The sequence below is a fragment of the Bombina bombina genome, chromosome 7, assembly GCF_027579735.1.
Source record: "Bombina bombina isolate aBomBom1 chromosome 7, aBomBom1.pri, whole genome shotgun sequence".
In the NCBI taxonomy this organism is placed as follows: Eukaryota; Metazoa; Chordata; class Amphibia; order Anura; family Bombinatoridae; genus Bombina; species Bombina bombina.
The window spans coordinates 600,712,675-600,732,910 of NC_069505.1; the positions used below are offsets into that span (position 1 = coordinate 600,712,675).

Here is a 20,236-nt window from a genome sequence, read left to right on the forward strand (position 1 = left end):
CCCCAACAGTCCGGAATGATGCCGTGGACTCTCCTTATATTAAGGAAAGTGCCCCGTATGCCACCAGAATTATGTCTGCATCAGTCACAGCTAATGATGGGCAAACATTTGAGAGTCACTTTATAAAACATGAGGCTGTTGCTTAGAATCATAATTAAGGTTGACAAAAAAAAATAATGCTACAAATCCATTGTTGGTTAAATCTAACAAAACAGGACAATGTCAGGCTCGCATGTAATTTACAACAGACATGAAACCCCAAAATATTTTGTTATTCATTCACTTCAACCAATTCACTTTTTTTTAACATTACTAGGTAGAATACACGTCTTCAGCACTGCACGGCAGGAACCACTGCCCCTATTGTACCCTTGCAGATATACAACTTAATATTCCTGCAAATATTGCTCCACACAGCTGAGCCAGCCTACTTTATTTTTGCCTAGACTGTCTCTTTAAAAATCAACTCATGATTCCTATAGGGTATGTAATTTTAAACAACTTTAGAATTTACTTTTATCAAATTTGCTTTGTCTCTTGGTATTCTTAGTTAAAAGCTAAACCTAGGTAGGCTCATATGCTAATTTCTTAGACCTTGAAGACTGCCTCTTAGCAATGCATTTTGATATTTTTCAAAACTAGAGGGCGTTAGCACAATTATCTAGATGGCACAAATTAACTCACGTAGAGTTACATGAGATTGGCTTAAACGCAAGTCTGTCAAAAGCACTGAGATAAAGAGACAGTCTGCAGAGGCTTAAAAGTAAAAAAATATATATATAACTATTTTGTTATGCAAAACTGGGGAATGGGTTATAAAAGGATAATCTTAATTATGGTGTAGAGTGCCCTTTAAAACAAAAGCCAATATTCAATAGAAGTAAACTAGAAACCACTATCTGAACCATGAAAGCACAAATTGGGTTGGGTACATTAATGGAAGCACTTTAGGCTTCCAGTAGAGGTGGTAATGACAGACCCTCTGGGATATGCATAAACCTATCCTGATAATTCATTACAAGCTGATGAAGTCCAGCAGACTTGATGGTGCTTCTGTTATTTCATGTGTTGAGAATTCTCAGCACTGTCAGTTTGCAGGAAGCGGTTTAAGATAGGCGCAGAATCTGCCAACATGATCAGATACAATAAACCAGTCTGTTATGGGGAACTTGATCCAAATAAGGAGTTTCTCACAATTGCCTGGAGGGAACTTTTTTTGGAGGTGACCCAGGAAATCTGCTGAAAGTTTTATAATAGGACTTGGCTGGAATTTTGCCCATCTATTAGTGCGCTTGGGTTGAGGAATGTCATCTCAGCTTGTAGGACAAGGACACATTTTCATCTAGGGTTCTATTGGAAGGGCTGCGTGTATGATAGCATTAAAGGGACAGTCTACCATAGAATTGTTATTGTTTTAAAAGATAGATAATCCCTTTATCCATTCCCAGTTTTGCATAACCAACAGTTATAATATACTTTTTACCTCTGATTACCTTGTATCTAGGAACCTTCTTCCAGCCCCCTGATCACATGACTGTTTATTATCTATTGTCTTAAATTTAGCATTGCTTTGTGCTAAATCTTAAATAACCCCCATGTGCCTGAACACAGTGTTATCTATATGGCCCATGTGTACTTTGTCTGTTGAAGAGATTTAAAATGTGATAAGAGGCAGCCCTCAAAGGCTTAGAAATTAGCATATGAGTCTACCTATGTTTAGGTTAAACTAAGAATACCAACAGAAAAAAGCAAATTTGATAAGCGTAAATTGGAAAGTTGATTAAAATTCCTATCTGAATAATGAAAGTTTAATTTATACTAGACTGTCCCTTTAAGTTACACATTAGATACTACAGATTGTATTGTTATGTTCTTCCTTGGCAGGCCTACCCTAGCGGACGTGCAGAATGGCTGACATTGCTGCCCCGGGGCTGCAGTCTTCCTGTCTGCAAAGGAATTCACAATGCATGAGAGCTCTAAAGCGTCACCGCCCATGATTTATACATTAACAGGTATTCGCTCTATCAAGCACGATATAAAACCAAGAGTGACAGCTGCCTGATTATATACGTATCCTAGAATTCACCACTAAGTGCATTAAAGCTGACGATTCGGGGGGGAGAGAAGAACATCTGTCTCCTTCACAAGCCACAAAATGTCAATAGGTTTGCACAGTGAATTTGAAAACCCCCTAGAAGTGCTGAATGTTGTAGTATTTGTGCAAATTTAAACTACTTGTGTACAATACCTCATCTTTACTGACAGGCTTTAGTGTGAGATGGGGGGGGGGGGGGGGAGTCACTTCCAAGTCTATAAAGAAAGCTTTGGTCCTTAAAAAGGGACATGAAACAACTTTCTTCACGATTTCAGCTTTCCCCATTTTACTTCTATCAAATTTGCTTCATTCTCTTGGTATTTGTTGAAGGAGCAGCAGTGCACTACTGGTTTCTAACTGAACACATGGGTGAGCCAATGACCATATATATGCAGCCACCAATCAGCAGCTAGAACCCAAGTTATTTGCTGCTCCTGAGCTTTCCAAGATACAAGAGAAGGAAGCAAAAAGTAAATTGGAATGTTCTGTGACTGTAAATCACGAGTCTAATTATGGACTTTCTAGTCCCTTTAATATATATAAACCATGATCATTTAAAAAGGTCCTATTTAATAAATTGGTTAAAGGGAGGTCAGTAAATCCAACATTGTTTCAGCCAAAAAGACAAACTAGCAGCCCATCAGCATTGATTTCAGCAGATTAGCCTAAAATTCCTTAAAGGGTCATTAAGCATTAAAGGGACAATCTAGTTAAAATTAAACTCAAGATTCAGATAGGGCATGTAATTGTAAACACCTTTCTAATTTACTTTTATCAAATTGGCTTTGTTCTCTTGGTATTCTTTGTTGAAAGCTAAGCCTATGTAGACTCATGCTAATTTCTTAGCCCTTGAATGTCGCCTCTATTTCAGTGCATTTGACAGTATGTTAGAAAAGGTTAATTTGTGTGCCAGATACCATTGTGCTCACTCCTGTGGAGTTATTTATGAGTCATCACTGATTGAATAAAATCCAAGTCTCAAAGAACAGAAAGGGTAAGTTTGCAAAAGCTTAGATACAAGGTTATCAGGAGGAAAAATTAAAGGGACAGTCTAGGCCAAAATAAACTCATGATTCAGATAGAGCATGTAATTTTAAACAATTTTCCAATTTACTTTTATCACCAATTTTGCTTTGTTCTCTCGGTATTCTTAGTTGAAAGCTTAACCTAGGAGGTTCATATGCTAATTTCTTAGACATTGAAGGCCACCTCTTCAGAATGCATTTTAAGTTTTTTTTACCACTAGAGAGTGTTAGTTCATTTATTTCATATAGATAACACTGCTCATGCACGTGAAGTTATCTGGGAGCAGGCACCGATTGGCTAGACTGCAAGTCTGTCAAAAGAACTGAAATAAAAGGGGAGGTTTGCAGAGGCTTAGATACAAGATAAGAGGTTAAAAGTATAATATAAATGTGTTATGCAAAACTGGGGAATGGGTAATAAAGGGATTTTAACACAATAAACATTCTGGTGTAGACTGTCCCTTTAAGTTTATGCAAAATCTGGGAATGGTTACTTTATTACCTACTTTTTTTTAAATTAAACTTTTCCTTTAAATACGTTGTATAACAAATAGTATTAGTCATTAAAATACTCTAGTCATGAGGGCTGCCATGTTGAAATCTACCACCAGCACTGGAGTGGCTGCACGTATGCAAGGAACCTGCAGTATTCATGATGGGGGGGGGAGATGCATGAAGTTCAGGACCTTATGACAGCAGCATATGCACAATATATATCTATATCTCTTCTTATGGAGGCGCTGCCAGTCAAGATAAAGGGTTAAGTGATGTCATATGAACAGGTGGGTGCAGGTACCAGACCGAATGACACAAGTAGGATGTTGAGGGGAACAACTGGTTTATTTAATGACACAGAAACCGTTACACAGACTAATGCAGATGACTAAGGGCACCCGCAGGCACAAGAAGTTACTAGACAGACTATTCCTTGGATTCCATATGGACCATGAGATCCACCACACGACTGCTGTAACCGAACTCGTTGTCGTACCTGTAAAACAAGGAGGTAGGTCAGTCACATGCTCTAGTGATACCAGAGGTAAGCAGCTGTCACGTCTCACCACTCACCAAGATATGAGCTTCACAAAATGATCGTTCAGAGCGATTCCAGCGTCTGCATCGAAGATGGATGAGCGAGTGTCTCCGTTGAAGTCAGACGAAACGACCTATAATCAAAAAGGATATAAAACCCCTGTTCTGTTTCCATGAAAGATAAATCTGTATGTGTCAAGCACCCACCTGGTCCTCTGTGTATCCCAGAATGCCCTTCATTGGTCCGTCAGCTGCAGCCTTAATCACAGCCTTTATTTCATCATATTTAGCCTGCCGGTGAAGATAAGCTGGTTACTTGAGTTCTGCATACAGCGAAACCCTACATACTACCCTTAGCTCTAAACCAGTCATGGGCTGCGTTCGGGCAGCACTCCAAGCGAACTGGAACTCGCTTGGAGCGTTTCTCACACTTGCAAGTGAGATGGCTGGCGTTTTTTTGAGCGCTCTGGTGACTTAAGTCCCAGCGCTTCCAGTGTGCTGGAAAAGCTGGGACTTTTCAGAGCAAGCTCAGACGCTTGGAAACATGGCAGCCTCCACACACATGTTGCTGTGGAGGCTGCCATGTTTATACATATAATATGATGATTTTTCATGTGCTCTAGAGAATGTAGCCCATTTCTTTTCACTTCGTAGCGTATGAAGTGAAAAGAAATGAGCTACATTATCTAGAGCTCACAAAAAAAAAAAAATATATATATATATATGACGTTCAAGCATTATGTCTAATTATGTGTATTTCACGATCGAGCGAGTTAGAGATGCGTGGGCGGGGGTCTGGGAATTGCCGATTTTGATCCCCAGAGCCAAGAATGATTTCCCCAGTCTCTCTTCGCAACTCTGACCCACCTCTATTCAGTGCAGGATAAGCTACAGGGGCTGAGCTGAGAGCAGCTGAATGGAGGTGGGTCAGAGTTCCGTTGTTTGTGAAGAGACTGGGGAACTCATTCTCGGCAGGCACTGGCAGCCCAGCAACAATACAAGGGAGCTTAGTAAAAACGTTCACATGCGCAGTCCATTATTGTGCAGCAGATCCCTTTGCACATGCGAACGATTTTTCGAAGCTCCCTTGCTTGTGACGTCACCTAGCGCCACGTCATCGCTGGGAGTGAAGCGCTTCCACTAGCTCCTGAGCGCGGCCATGGACATATGCATCCAAGATATTACCCAGACACTGGTGTGTCAACTACCCCCAAAAAAGTTAATGGCTCATTGGCAGCGAGTAAAGTGCTCATTTACTGTATTAGAATAATCTCTTCTGGTCACCCGCTCATCTACATTTCCTACAACCAATACTCACAGGCTTAGCCAGGCGACAAGTGAGATCCACAACAGACACGTTTGCGGTTGGAACACGGAAAGCCATGCCGGTCAGCTTCCTGTAATGAAGATAAAGTTACACATGTCCTTTAATTACAGCAGCTTTTTTACATAACTGGAAGTGCTACCCCATCTCACCCATTTAGTTGTGGAATGACTTTGCCGACAGCCTTTGCTGCCCCGGTTGATGCTGGAATGATGTTTTGTGCGGCACCGCGGCCATCTCGCCAGAGCTTGCCTGATGGACCATCTACGGTCTTCTGGGTTGCGGTGTAGGAATGGACAGTGGTCTAAGACAAGAGCACACAGTTTAAAAATGGACATCAGTAGATACATGCTAGACATTAAGATATGTAATTAAATCTACTCTACTGAAGCCAAGTATAAATCTAGTTTCATTAAGTTCAACCCCTTCCTGCCCTTAAGACACTCCATGCTGTCCTAACTGCATTGGGCTTGAGCACAGGATTAAACTTCCTAGACATTTAGTTATACTGAAGCCATAGGCGCTTCCTGAATGGGATTGTGTCCCCGAGGGGGTGCCTAGCATCATAGGCTCTCCCTTCTAACACAACCCCATCTCTTGCGATTGCATGAATTGGGTAATTTCACATCAGAACTTTTTTAAAGTTTAATTAAAGTACCCCTGTTTTTAAGAGTATTTTAAAATACTTTACATTCTAGATGTTAAGTAATTTTAGTTTAAAAAAAAAAATACAATTTTATTGAAACCTTCATTCAATGGTTGGTAATTGTGCATGTTTTGAAAGACACTAACCAGAAATGCTTGTTGTACCTTAGACTGCCGTCTTTCTTCAGTGCAGCATCCAATCACATTGCATGCCATATGACACGTAACACGATATGCTGCACTGAAGATAGACCGCAGTCTGAGGGGGTGGACAGAGGGAGATTTTGGAACTGCACATAAGTTAAGGTTGCAATAAAATTGAAATGCATTTTTAAATTACTATTAGTTTATCACCAACATGATTAGAACATAGTTTTAATTGAACAGCTTTAATATTTTATGGCTGGCAGAGGTTTCAGCCTAGGCAGTCCCTAATTTAGGCTTATGCATGAGTCAGTCAAGCTTATTCAGACACTACTTAAAGGGATAGTAAAGTCAAAATTAAACTTGCATGATTCAGATAGAAGTGAATTTAAAAAAAGTCTGACCATGCTCTATTTTTAAGTGTGCTACATATATACACATATACACACACACACATACTAGTGGGAGCTGCTGCTAATTGGTGCCTGCACACATTTGTTTCATGATTGGCTAAATAGATATTTTATGTGTTCTGACAGTAGTGCAATGCTGTCCCTTGAGCAATGGCTAAGTGAAGACAATTTGAGAATATAATTAAATTTAAAAGTTTATATTTGTATGTTCTGAATCATGACATTTTGGGGTTTACTAATGATTAGTCTATTCTCCCAACTGCTTTAGCTGCTGCAAGCAAAAAGGGATATAAAAACCTGTTTTATTATTGTAATAAGATGACTAATCAGTGTCTTATACTCATTGATTTCTATAGCCCACTTTAAGCTTAATTTATGCAGGGCACTTTTTTCCCAGTCACAAGGGGATGGTGGTCTCTAAAGGAAGAGAGAGGCGCTTCCCTTAGTGCTTGCGTCTCCTAAACTTCAATTAACTGTGCGCCAGCTTTTCTATCCGTCTTATAGGCAGTGGCAACTTCAAAGTGCAGATTCCACAAGAGAAGCAGCGTTGTCCCCCCCCTCAAAAAAAACCAACACTTGTATCCCTTTAAACACATGCACAGTAGCATGAAAGCACCGATTATGGCCCCGGATCAGTTTTATTCCTTTACATTTTAGAAACCCCCACACTGCATGCTCATTTGGAGCAGCAAAGTTAAAATGAGCATAGTGTCTACAGCATAAGCTTCCAAATGTTTTATTTTGGAGAGGATTCAAAAGGTAGAGACAGCAGTAACGTTTCAGGTTATGCGCCCTTATGTTGCCGTTTTTTGTAAGTTTGAATCCTCCCCTAAAATAAAGAAGAAGAATTTGGAAGCTTATGCTGTGGACACTATGACCTAGATTTGGAGTTCGGCGGTAGCCGTGAAAACCAGCGTTAGAGGCTCCTAACGCTGGTTTTAGGCTACCGCCGGTATTTGGAGTCACTGAAAATAGGGTCTAACGCTCACTTTTCAGCCGCGACTTTTCCATACCGCAGATCCCCCTACGCCATTTGCGTATCCTATCTTTTCAATGGGATCTTCCTAACTCCGGTATTTAGAGTCGTTTCTGCAGTGAGCGTTAGAGCTCTAACGACAAGATTCCAGCCGCAGAAAAAAAAGCAGTAGTTAAGAGCTTTCTGGCTAACGCCGGTTTATAAAGCTCTTAACTACTGTACCCTAAAGTACACTAACACCCATAAACTACCTATGTACCCCTAAACCGAGCTCCCCCCACATCGCCGCCACTCGATTAAAATTTTTAACCCCTAATCTGCCGACCGCCACCTACGTTATACTTATGTACCCCTAATCTGCTGCCCCTAACACCGCCGACCCCTATATTATATTTCTTAACCCCTAACTTGCCCCCCCACAACGTCGCCGCAAGCTACTTAAAATAATTAACCCCTAATCTTCCGACCGCAAACCGCCGCAACCTACGTTATCCCTATGTACCCCTAATCTGCTGCCCTAACATCGCCGACCCCTATGTTATATTTATTAACCCCTAATCTGCCCCCCACAACGTCGCCGACACCTACCTACACTTATTAACCCCTAATCTGCCGAGCGGACCTGAGCGCTACTATAATAAAGTTATTAACCCCTAATCCGCCTCACTAACCCTATCATAAATAGTATTAACCCCTAATCTGCCCTCCCTAACATCGCCGACACCTACCTTCAATTATTAACCCCTAATCTGCCGACCGGAGCTCACCGCTATTCTAATAAATGTATTAACCCCTAAAGCTAAGTCTAACCCTAACACCCCCCTAACTTAAATATAATTTACATCTAACGAAATAAATTAACTCTTATTAAATAAATTAATCCTATTTAAAGCTAAATACTTACCTGTAAAATAAACCCTAATATAGCTACAATATAAATTATAATTATATTATAGCTATTTTAGGATTAATATTTATTTTACAGGCAACTTTGTATTTATTTTAACTAGGTACAATAGCTATTAAATAGTTAAGAACTATTTAATAGTTACCTAGTTAAAATAATAACAAAATTACCTGTAAAATAAATCCTAACCTAAGATATAATTAAACCTAACACTACCCTATCAATAAAATAATTAAATAAACTACCTACAATTACCTACAATTAACCTAACACTACACTATCAATAAATTAAATAAACACAATTGCTACAAATAAATACAATTAAATAAACTAGCTAAAGTACAAAAAATAAAAAAGAACTAAGTTACAGAAAATAAAAAAATATTTACAAACATAAGAAAAATATTACAACAATTTTAAACTAATTACACCTACTCTAAGCCCCCTAATAACAAAGCCCCCCAAAATAAAAAATTCCCTACCCTATTCTAAATTAAAAAAGTTACAAGCTCTTTTACCTTACCAGCCCTGAACAGGGCCCTTTGCGGGGCATGCCCCAAGAAGTTCAGCTCTTTTGCCTGTAAAAAAAAAACATACAATACCCCCCCCCCCAACATTACAACCCACCACCCACATACCCCTAATCTAACCCAAACCCCCCTTAAATAAACCTAACACTAATCCCCTGAAGATCTTCCTACCTTGTCTTCACCATCCAGGTATCACCGATCGGTCCTGGCTCCGATATCTTCATCCAACCCAAGCGGGGGCTAGACATCCACTGAAGAAGTCCAGAAGAGGGTCCAAAGTCTTCCTCCTATCCGGCAAGAAGAGGACATCCGGACCGGCAAACATCTTCTCCAAGCGGCATCTTCTATCTTCTTCCATCCGGAGCGAAGCGGCAGGATCCTGAAGACCTCCAGCGCGGAACGTCCATCCGGCCCGACGACTGATCGACGAATGACTGTTCCTTTAAGGGACGTCATCCAAGATGGCGTCCCTCGAATTCCGATTGGCTGATAGGATTCTATCAGCCAATCGGAATTAAGGTAGGAATTTTCTGATTGGCTGATGGAATCAGCCAATCAGAATCAAGTTCAATCCGATTGGCTGATCCAATCAGCCAATCAGATTGAGCTCGCATTCTATTGGCTGTTCCGATCAGCCAATAGAATGCGAGCTCAATCTGATTGGATCAGCCAATCGGATTGAACTAGATTCTGATTGGCTGATTCCATCAGCCAATCAGAAAATTCCTACCTTAATTCCGATTGGCTGATAGAATCCTATCAGCCAATCGGAATTCGAGGGACGCCATCTTGGATGACGTCCCTTAAAGGAACAGTCATTCGTCGATCAGTCGTCGGGCCGGATGGACGTTCCGCGCTGGAGGTCTTCAGGATCCTGCCGCTTCGCTCCGGATGGAAGAAGATAGAAGATGCCGCTTGGAGAAGATGTTTGCCGGTCCGGATGTCCTCTTCTTGCCGGATAGGAGGAAGACTTTGGACCCTCTTCTGGACTTCTTCAGTGGATGTCTAGCCCCCGCTTGGGTTGGATGAAGATATCGGAGCCAGGACCGATCGGTGATACCTGGATGGTGAAGACAAGGTAGGAAGATCTTCAGGGGATTAGTGTTAGGTTTATTTAAGGGGGGTTTGGGTTAGATTAGGGGTATGTGGGTGGTGGGTTGTAATGTTGGGGGGGGGGGGTATTGTATGTTTTTTTTTACAGGCAAAAGAGCTGAACTTCTTGGGGCATGCCCCGCAAAGGGCCCTGTTCAGGGCTGGTAAGGTAAAAGAGCTTGTAACTTTTTTAATTTAGAATAGGGTAGGGAATTTTTTATTTTGGGGGGCTTTGTTATTTTATTAGGGGGCTTAGAGTAGGTGTAATTAGTTTAAAATTGTTGTAATATTTTTCTTATGTTTGTAAATATTTTTTTATTTTCTGTAACTTAGTTCTTTTTTTATTTTTTGTACTTTAGCTAGTTTATTTAATTGTATTTATTTGTAGCAATTGTGTTTATTTAATTTATTGATAGTGTAGTGTTAGGTTAATTGTAGGTAATTGTAGGTAGTTTATTTAATTATTTTATTGATAGGGTAGTGTTAGGTTTAATTATATCTTAGGTTAGGATTTATTTTACAGGTAATTTTGTTATTATTTTAACTAGGTAACTATTAAATAGTTCTTAACTATTTAATAGCTATTGTACCTAGTTAAAATAAATACCAAGTTGCCTGTAAAATAAATATTAATCCTAAAATAGCTATAATATAATTATAATTTATATTGTAGCTATATTAGGGTTTATTTTACAGGTAAGTATTTAGCTTTAAATAGGATTAATTTATTTAATAAGAGTTAATTTATTTCGTTAGATGTAAATTATATTAAAGTTAGGGGGGTGTTAGGGTTAGACTTAGCTTTAGGGGTTAATACATTTATTAGAATAGCGGTGAGCTCCGGTCGGCAGATTAGGGGTTAATAATTGAAGGTAGGTGTCGGCGATGTTAGGGAGGGCAGATTAGGGGTTAATACTATTTATGATAGGGTTAGTGAGGCGGATTAGGGGTTAATAACTTTATTATAGTAGCGCTCAGGTCCACTCGGCAGATTAGGGGTTAATAAGTGTAGGTAGGTGTCGGCGACGTTGTGGGGGGCAGATTAGGGGTTAATAAATATAACATAGGGGTCGGCGATGTTAGGGCAGCAGATTAGGGGTACATAGGGATAACGTAGGTTGCGGCGGTTTACGGAGCGGCAGATTAGGGGTTAAAAGTGTAATGCAGGGGTCAGCGATAGCGGGGGCGGCAGAATAGGGGTTAATAAGTGTAAGGTTAGGGGTGTTTAGACTCGGGGTACATGTTAGGGTGTTAGGTGCAGACGTAGGAAGTGTTTTCCCATAGGAAACAATGGGGCTGCGTTAGGAGCTGAACGCGGCTTTTTTGCAGGTGTTTTTTCAGCTCAAACAGCCCCATTGTTTCCTATGGGAGAATCGTGCACGAGCACGTTTTTGAGGCTGGCCGCGTCCGTAAGCAACTCTGGTATCGAGAGTTGCATTTGCGGTAAAATTGCTCTACGCTCCTTTTTTGGAGCCTAACGCAGCATTTTTTTGGACTCTCAATACCAGAGTTAATTTTATGGTGCGGCCAGAAAAAAACCCGCGGAGCGTTAACAGCCCTTTTACCGCCAAACTCCAAATCTAGGCCTATGTTTATTGGATATACTTAGGCGCTGGCAGTGAGCTCCTGTCTGCGTTTACAGTGCTCTAAGATATTTGCTGGTATCCTTATATTGAATTGATCCAAATAAGCATACACCCAGATTGGATATGGGCATGTATTATCTGCTGTAACCTGACAGGAGCTAATCTTAACCAGCGCCGTACCCTTACGACGCTGCAGTCCTAGGCTTCTCTGCCGCAATCTTGCTCAAAAGAGCAAGAGTGCACTATTTCTGCATGCCCCACGAGTGCCAATTGTTGGGAGCAGCTGTAGGTAGGCAGCCCATCACTTGGCTAGTTCTGGGAAGAGGGGCGGTAGCGCACATGACTGCTCACCAGTCTGGCAGTCGCAAGTACTGCCTGCAGCCTAAGGGAGAGGGGAAATTGATTTAAAAATCCATCTGGGAGGGGGTAGGACATGAAGGGGCAGCTACACTATGGAAAAAATGTGGTACAAAAATAAAAAAGCAAATTTTCAAGAAAATGGGTACTGCTGGCAGACAGCTGCACAAAAAGAGGGGGTGGGGAGAATGTCAAGAGCTGTTGTGGGGGTTAGGAGGGAACCTACACTGCAAAAACTAATATACCACTTTTATTTTAGTACTGGCAGACTTTCTGCCAGTCTGTAAGATTGTGGGATGGGGAGGTAAGAGCTGTTTGAGAGGGGTCAGGGGGTGGCATGCGTCAGGCTGATCTCTACACTAAAGAGAAAATTAACCCCTTAACTGCTGGGCATAATACAAGTGTGGTGTGTAGCAGCATTTAACACTTTCTAATTACTAGAAAGCAAAGCCATATATGTCTGCTATTTTTGAACAGAGGGGATCCCAGAGAAGCATTTACAACCATTTGTGCCATAATTTCACTAACAGTAAACAATTTCAGCGAGAAACCTAAAATTGTGAACAATGTTTTATTTGATTGCATTTGGAGGTAAAATGGTGGCATGAAATACCAAAATGGGACTAGAATACTTTAAAAAATATATGTCAGACAATCCAAAGGATAGTCAGATTCCTGACAGATAAATAAAAATTGCCTTGTCCTTAAGGGATTAAAGTGACAGGCAAGTCCACAAAATTAAACAAAACTCATTATTCAAATAGGGCATGTAATTTTAAACAACTCCTTTGTTCTCTTGGTATTCTTAGTTGAAAGCTAAACCTAGGAGGTTCATATGCTAATTTCTTAGACCTTGAAGGCCGCCTCTAATGCATTGATAGTTTTTCACCACTAGAGGGCATTAGCTCATGTGTTTCATATAGATAACATTGAGCTCATGCACGTGAATTTACCATGGAGACAGCTCTGATTGGCTAAACTGCAAGTCTGCCCCCTTATTCCAGTTCTTTTGACAGTCTGCTGATGCTTAGATACAAGGTATTTAGAGGTAAAATGTGTATAATTATAACTTGGGTATGCAAAACTGGGAAATTTGTAATTAAGGGATTTTTTTTAAAAAAAAGATAAGTGGTGTTAACTGTCCCTTTAAAGGGATACTCAAGTCAAATTTAAAATTCCAGCTCTCTGAATCATGAAAGTTAAGTTTCCAATTTACTTCCATTAACAAAATGTTCAGTCTTTTTATATAGTTAGTTCGAGTCACCAGCTCCAACTGAGCCTGTACAAGTTGTCACAGAATATATGTATTCTCATTTGTGATTGGCTGATGGCTGTCACATGATTCAGGGGGAGTGAAAAAAACAAAACAAAAACACACTACTCATTTGAAGTTCAGACTAAGTGCTATAGCATTGTCTTTATCGTGCATTTGTTAATTGTGCAAATGCACTGTATTTATTGGGGTAAGTGACAATTTATCTAGAATGTCCCTTTTAAATACTGGCTTAATAGTAAGGTCACTGCACAAAAGAGAAACCCATACACAACTCACCATCAGCGCTTCCACAATACCAAAGTTGTCATTGATAACTTTTGCCAGAGGAGCCAGACAGTTTGTGGTACAGGAGGCGTTACTGCAGAACCAAAAACACAAGTTACTCCTGTTCTGATATTCTGACCGCTCCCCCCCCCCCCCCCTTGACCTCACCACTCACCTAACAACTTTGAGGGAGTTCTTGTATTCATCATGATTGACTCCAACAACAAACATGGGGGCGTCTGCGCTGGGGGCGGAGATTATAACACGCTTAGCACCTCCCTTCAAGTGAAGCTATGGATAAAGAAAGAAAAATGTTAAGTTGGGGGGAGGGAACAAAAAACCTGCTATCAAAATTGGGATTTGATACTTACTGAAGCTTTGTCAATAGTTGTGAAGACACCTGTAGATTCTACTACATAATCTGCACCAGCATCTCCCCATTTAATGTTGCTGGGGTCCCGTCTAGAAAAGGAATAAATATTTAGGAGTATTCCCCAACTAGAAGTCACAAAACAGGGTCACTACATAGTCGCTGCTTACCCTGCCCACAAGGTGCACCCACCCTTAATACTTACTCAGAGAAGACTGTAATTGCCTTATCATTAATAATCAGTTTGCCATTTTCAGCCTTCACTGTTCCCTTGAATTTGCCGTGGGTAGAGTCATAATTGAACATGTAAGCCTGCAAGATTTGAGAGGTTAAAAAAAAAAAAAAAAAAAAGTAACATGCCAGAGTTCTAGCCAACAGACTAAAGGCACAAGCCGACTCACCATATAACTCAGATCTATGAAAGGATCATTGATTGCCACGACATCGACTTTGCCAGAGATTATGGCAGCACGAGTGACCAGACGTCCAATACGACCAAACCTAGTTGGAAAGAGGCCAGTGTAAATAGGGTGTAGTATCATTTCATTGTGCTATTTCAAAACTACAGTCACTTGTAATTTGATTAAGCCAATTAAACTATTCATATGTGACGGGGAAAAAAAAAACCCACACACCTTGCTAACTAGGGTTTTTGTGAATGTGAGTATGTGCACAACTTGACCTACTACACCCCCGTCCCATAATTTTCCAATGTACCAGGAGTTCCAAAGGGGGTTGAGCCCACAGTAACAACCATGACCCTGCAAATTTAATGTTTGCTCTATAAGTGCAAAGGGTTTAGAGTTCCCCAATAGGCCACAGTAAAGCTAGTACTTGTTCCCTGGACTGAAAAATACTCAGCACTTTAAGAGATAACACAAGTATCTTGATTGACAATACATTTAAACAAAAACCTTCAACCATTCCCCAATTTAGTTACATTAAATTTACATCATTTTCTTGGTATCCTTTGAAGGAGCAGTAGTCACTGCGTAGCTAGCTGAAGCAGTAGTCACTGCGTAGCTAGCTGAATACCTCAAGTGATGAGGCAACATGTGCCGCCACCAGCTAGCTCCCAGTGGTGCAAGGATGCTTTGCTGAAAGCAAATAAGTAAAGTGGTTTAAGTGTATGCTCTGTCTGAACGAGAGTGGGTTTTGTCCCTGTCAGAGCAAATTATACTGTATAGCAAGGGTTAAACTCTTAATTCAGGACTTTAACTCTACAATACCACTGAAGAGTTAGACCATAACAAATAACCTGTAACTCATGCTACAAACATTAGCTATTTTACTGCAAGGAACAAAGCGTTTAGCCCCTGCTGAGGGTAGACAGTGAAGATGTACAAATCAATTCCAGCATCAAAAGTTAAGACCTTTATTTTCTCTTAAAGGGACATGAAACTCAGTGTCTTGATTCAGATAGATTTTAAACAAGCTTTCAGAATGCGCTACCCAGGTTCTGAATGAAAAATGGGCCGGCTCCTAAGCTTACATTCCTGCTTTTTCAAGAAAAAAAAAAATAAAAAAATTGAGTAAACTAGAAAGTTGCTGCTCCATCAGAACCATAAGTTTAATTTTGACTAGACTATCCCTTTAATTCACCTTTATTTTTTTCTTTGCTCTTAGTATCTTGTTGAAATGCATGGACTTATGCTTAGGAGCTGGCCCATTTCTGGAGCACTATATAGCAGCACCATTTCCTGACATGTAGTGCTCCAGATGCTACCTAGGTAGCTCTTCAACACAGGACATGCGAATGAAGCAAATTTGAAAAGGATAGGCTCCGTCTAAATTTGACAAGAAGTCTTTGGTTTCATATCCCTTTAACAGGGTCATTAGGAAAAGTGCTACAGTTAGGAGAAAATAAAGGTCCTTTCTTTTAACGTTTGAAGAAATTTGTACATTTCTTGGTGAGATTTGGCAATTTGATTCTGTGCCCTCGTTTGTGCCACAGGTGTGCAGATTTCCACAATTTGTTTTATTTTTGCGAGTTAGTTACAACACCAGTAATGCACCCCTGGCCCAAAGCAAACATGTGGCCAATGTAGCGGACTTTGTAAAATAACCACTAGACGTGGGCGGCACATGTTGCTGCCTTCGGAGTCTTTGACGGGAGAACCATAGGCCCAAAAAAAAAAAAAAAAAAAAAAAACAAAGCACTTCTAGTTTGGATTGTGCAAATGCAGTGTTATCCCTTTATCGGTATCCCAGTCATGGGCTGCATGTTATGTAACGGCAACCTCCCCTCTAGCTTAAAACTGCATGGATAAAGAAATTAATCACATTGTAGTCTGCATAATTGATTATGTACTGCGGAGCATCCCTGGGGAATTTTATAAAAGCTCTGACATCTCCCCCCTCCCAGTACCAGACACAGGTGACCCTCTCACCTACAATGTTTTATTTGGTTCCAGACACACAGGGCAAGCTGTTTCCACTCCAGTAAACTTCCCCCTGAGCAGATAGCTTGACTATCTTATGTGTTTCACAATCACTGACTGAACAGGGAAGGGGGGGGGGGGGGTTAGGAACATCAACATTCAATGTCACTTAGCGCCTGCACAGGTAGGCCAGAAACCAGCTTAAAGGGACATAGCCCTTACAATATAATGGTCCCTCATGCAGTATATATTTAAAATTAGGAATTTTGGAAAGCAGCACTGAGGCACAGAACCCTGGATCAGCCACTTCCAGCATGCAATAATATAAAGTCGAGTTCCAGCCACCAAATATCTTTAAAAAGACATTTATTGAAACATGGCAGGGTCCAAAGTATGTCAACTAGACCATGTGACTAAGTGCTGACTGTAGGCCTAAAACATTGTCTATTGGACATACTTTGGACCCTGCCATGTTTCAATAAAGGTCCCTTTTAAAGATATTTGGTGGCTAAAACTCATGCAGGAAAGAACATTTGTTTAAATGTATAGCTTTTAGATTGTTTTACTAGATTTAGAAATTGTATGTGCAATAGAACAAAACACTACAATGGCCATTTAAAAAATAAAAATAAAGGTAAATTAACCCTATTGACTAGTATGACTAAGGTAATACTTGGTAAAGCATTGCAACTAGAGGGTTAAATAAAAGCAACTGCAATGCAGTGATGGGGAGGAGACCCAGTAGGAGAGTTTAGTGATGCTAGTTGTAGCTACGGTAACTATTCAGATGGGATTAACTCCCGAGATGCCAGAGAGATCACCACCTGGCATGTCATGCTTTGTTCAGTCACGTACCACTGAACCCCCACCCTAGCAGCCATCACTGGGTGATCAGGATGTGAGTCAGCACTTCCCCCAGCTTGTGAAATTACTGGTAGTCCCCAAATTACACAGAACTCATAATGAGACAAGCCTAGGCAGAAATGACTGCAACTCCCCCCCCCCGTGTCTGCAAAAGGTGGATGTGACTGAGGGACACTATGACCTTGGGACATCTTTGAGGGATGCAGTAGTGAGACTGCACGTCCGCATTTCCCCACCCACAGGGAGGTGCACTGAAGGATGCTGAGGAGGGGGCGGGGATAACAGTCTCTGGTAAGCAAGGGGTTACAGCGCAGCCATTTTAAAGGACCATCTCAATAAAACTGATGCACTCATGGAGTGATCTTTAGGCTTCTGCATCTCTCCAATAGATCCCAGTACAGACTAACACCAATGCAAGAATCACTTGCCTCAGGGTACATATTACAGACCACCTTTAGCCAAGGATCTAGTTATGCACTATTAACCCTTTACAAGCAAAGCACCAGCAGCTCCTTAACCAAGACACTGAGCACCTAACAGATGACATATCCCACGGCCATACTCCTAAGCACCTGAGGGTGGGTGTAATAATTATATATCCCTCAGTCAGACTTCTTACCACTTGCAAGAGCACCTTACAGTAACCATTTCACCACCAGTAGCTGTCATATAATGATACCCTTGACTAGAGAAATCCCTGTGCCATTAACCCATAAGGTCTTGTACCATTAGCTCAACACCTACCAGGGCAATAGAGACCCCCTCATTAACCCATTGCCTGCCAGCCATCCTCTTGTCTTCTCATAAATTATATTATTAGGTGGTCAATTATAAACTATATCCATTTAACCCTTTAAACTGCCAGAAGGAAATACATTAACCCTTTAGCCACCAAGGGTATAAACCTATGAGAGCCAGCAGTATAAAAAAACAATTCACTAACCATATATTGCTCATAACAAGCCTCAACTACCAAACCCATCACAAGTTAACCCCTCACCGCCAATTAACTCCTTTACACAACACATTTAAAACTTACCCGTTGATTCCTACTTTAACCATGATGCCAGTTGTTGATTGTTCCTACAACAGGGGGGAAAAAATGGAGCAATTATGTTTGATCCAGAAATTCATCAGTTGCTCATGAATAGATGCTCGCGCACACCCACCCCATAAGCGAAAACCCACTACACCTACCCCTCGTGCTAAAGTGTCCAGCCGCAGAGAGTACATGTCTGCGCAAGTAGCTGGTTTATATATCAAACGGATATCGGAAAACCCCGCCCACCAACAAGTGCCAACCAATCACAGCGACAGCCATCATTGATAGCCCAATCACAGCGCTCATCACCTGACACTTTGCGCCAGGACACGGGCTCATCACTATGCCTGTCACAAAACTCCCACCCCTTTCCTCGGGCGCGGCGCGCTCGCACGTTCCTTTTAGGAACGCGCATGGCTTTTAGTCAACTCATAAGCAGCACCTGAGAGAGCACGCCGCGCTGCATACATCATATTACCCGCTTTCGGGAACGCGCATTGGTACTTTTAGTTTTTATTCACAGAGATTGCGTACGCTGCGAGGCTCACGTAATGTTCCTAAGGGAGCGCGCGCCCCACTCACTATGTGCTCTGTTACAACTTCCATATACTACGCCATAGGTGACAATATTTCCAAACCACGCCCCTTACCTGTCAATTATCAAACCACACCCCTTTATGCTTTGAGCGAGTTAGCACCATCTTTACAGCGATTTTTGTCCGTTTTACACGCAGGTCACGCCCCCTTAACTGTAAAACCAGACCACGCCCCCGCTTGTCCCGCATCATCACCATCTATATAATGATGTAACCCCTTCACTGCCAGTGCGCGCCTCAAGGCCTGTTATTATCAAATCAACTGCTCTATTTCTCTTATATAAATAAAATAAAATATATCTGTGTTGTAGCTTGTTGTTTAATAACATGACATATATATATATTACAGCCATGATAAGTAAATATATTTATGTAAAGCAACACTCTGCACAGTGTTGTTTATGTATATGGTTTACTACTGATTTATATTACATTTCACTCAGTAAACCTACATTTATATATAATAACTATATTATATATACATAGGTAAGTATATACACACATATAAATAGGTCATTGCTGGGATTCTGTAATATTTCAGTCCCCTTGGTATGTCCTTTATAATGAATAAAAATAATGATTACATTCAAATAATTATTATTAGGCTTACCAGTTTTTTCCCAGTTTGACTGGGATTGTCCCTGTTTGGAGTCGCTGTCCCAGTGTCCCACCCGGTTGTTCATTCTGTCCCAGTAGGGTTGCCACCTCCGGTTTTGAATCATGTGTCCAGGTTTCGGACCACCTAAACCAGACACATTATTTAAAATGAGTCTGTGGCTGTGGCTCTCAAGCATAGTTGGATGCTGATTAAGATCCTTAATGAATCTCTCGAGCAGATCAAATATAAGACTCAAAATGAAGTTATCTGCACTAAAAAGAGATCAGATCAAGATTTCAGCAAGGATAAAATTGTGTTTACTACCGAATATTCTAAACAATTTAATGACATCAGAGCTATTCTTACAAAACACCTACATATATTGAAAGAAGATGAATCTTTGGGTAATATTTTTGAAGTCAGTAAGTTTGTGTCCAAGAAACCCCCGACTCTAGGTACCAGATTGGTACCTAGTATGGTAAATACAACTAAAAAACAGGGGAGTGATTGGATAAAGAAAAAGGGCACATATAAATGCGGTACGAGACCTTGCATTACATGTGATGTTATTAACAGAAGTGATACATTCACTAGTTCAATAACCCATGAGAGATACAATATGGAGTTCTACGCCAATTGTAGGACAGAATTTGTGGTTTATCTAATAGAGTGTTCCCTGTGCTCCCTACAATATATTGGTCAAACGACCAGGGAGCTCA

The 20,236-nt window shown here is 40.8% G+C and overlaps 1 protein-coding gene across 1 annotated transcript; it reads right to left on the reverse strand.

The window, feature by feature from the left end:
* Positions 1 to 3,941: 3,941 nt before the first annotated feature.
* On the reverse strand, positions 3,942 to 18,506 carry LOC128667205 (glyceraldehyde-3-phosphate dehydrogenase). Its single transcript, XM_053722140.1, has 12 exons — positions 18,479 to 18,506; positions 18,321 to 18,364; positions 14,438 to 14,537; positions 14,242 to 14,348; positions 14,038 to 14,128; positions 13,842 to 13,957; positions 13,679 to 13,760; positions 5,629 to 5,780; positions 5,471 to 5,549; positions 4,360 to 4,443; positions 4,189 to 4,286; positions 3,942 to 4,111 (listed from the first exon to the last, which is right to left on the reverse strand). Exons 2-12 carry the CDS (start codon positions 18,341 to 18,343, stop codon positions 4,042 to 4,044), a joined length of 1,002 nt encoding a protein of 333 aa, XP_053578115.1. The 5' UTR covers positions 18,344 to 18,364; positions 18,479 to 18,506; the 3' UTR covers positions 3,942 to 4,041.
* Positions 18,507 to 20,236: the final 1,730 nt, after the last annotated feature.

Bases quoted from the DNA above. Each gene is read 5' to 3' on its own strand.
- LOC128667205 (XM_053722140.1), bottom strand. From the start codon at position 18,343: ATGGTTAAAGTAGGAATCAACGG. The intron at 14,129-14,241 runs GTAAGTATTAAG...TTCCTTTTCTAG, and splicing joins GCAATTACAGTCTTCTCTGA to ACGGGACCCCAGCAACATTA. The intron at 5,550-5,628 runs GTGAGATGGGGT...TCTTCATTACAG, and splicing joins GTCATTCCACAACTAAATGG to GAAGCTGACCGGCATGGCTT.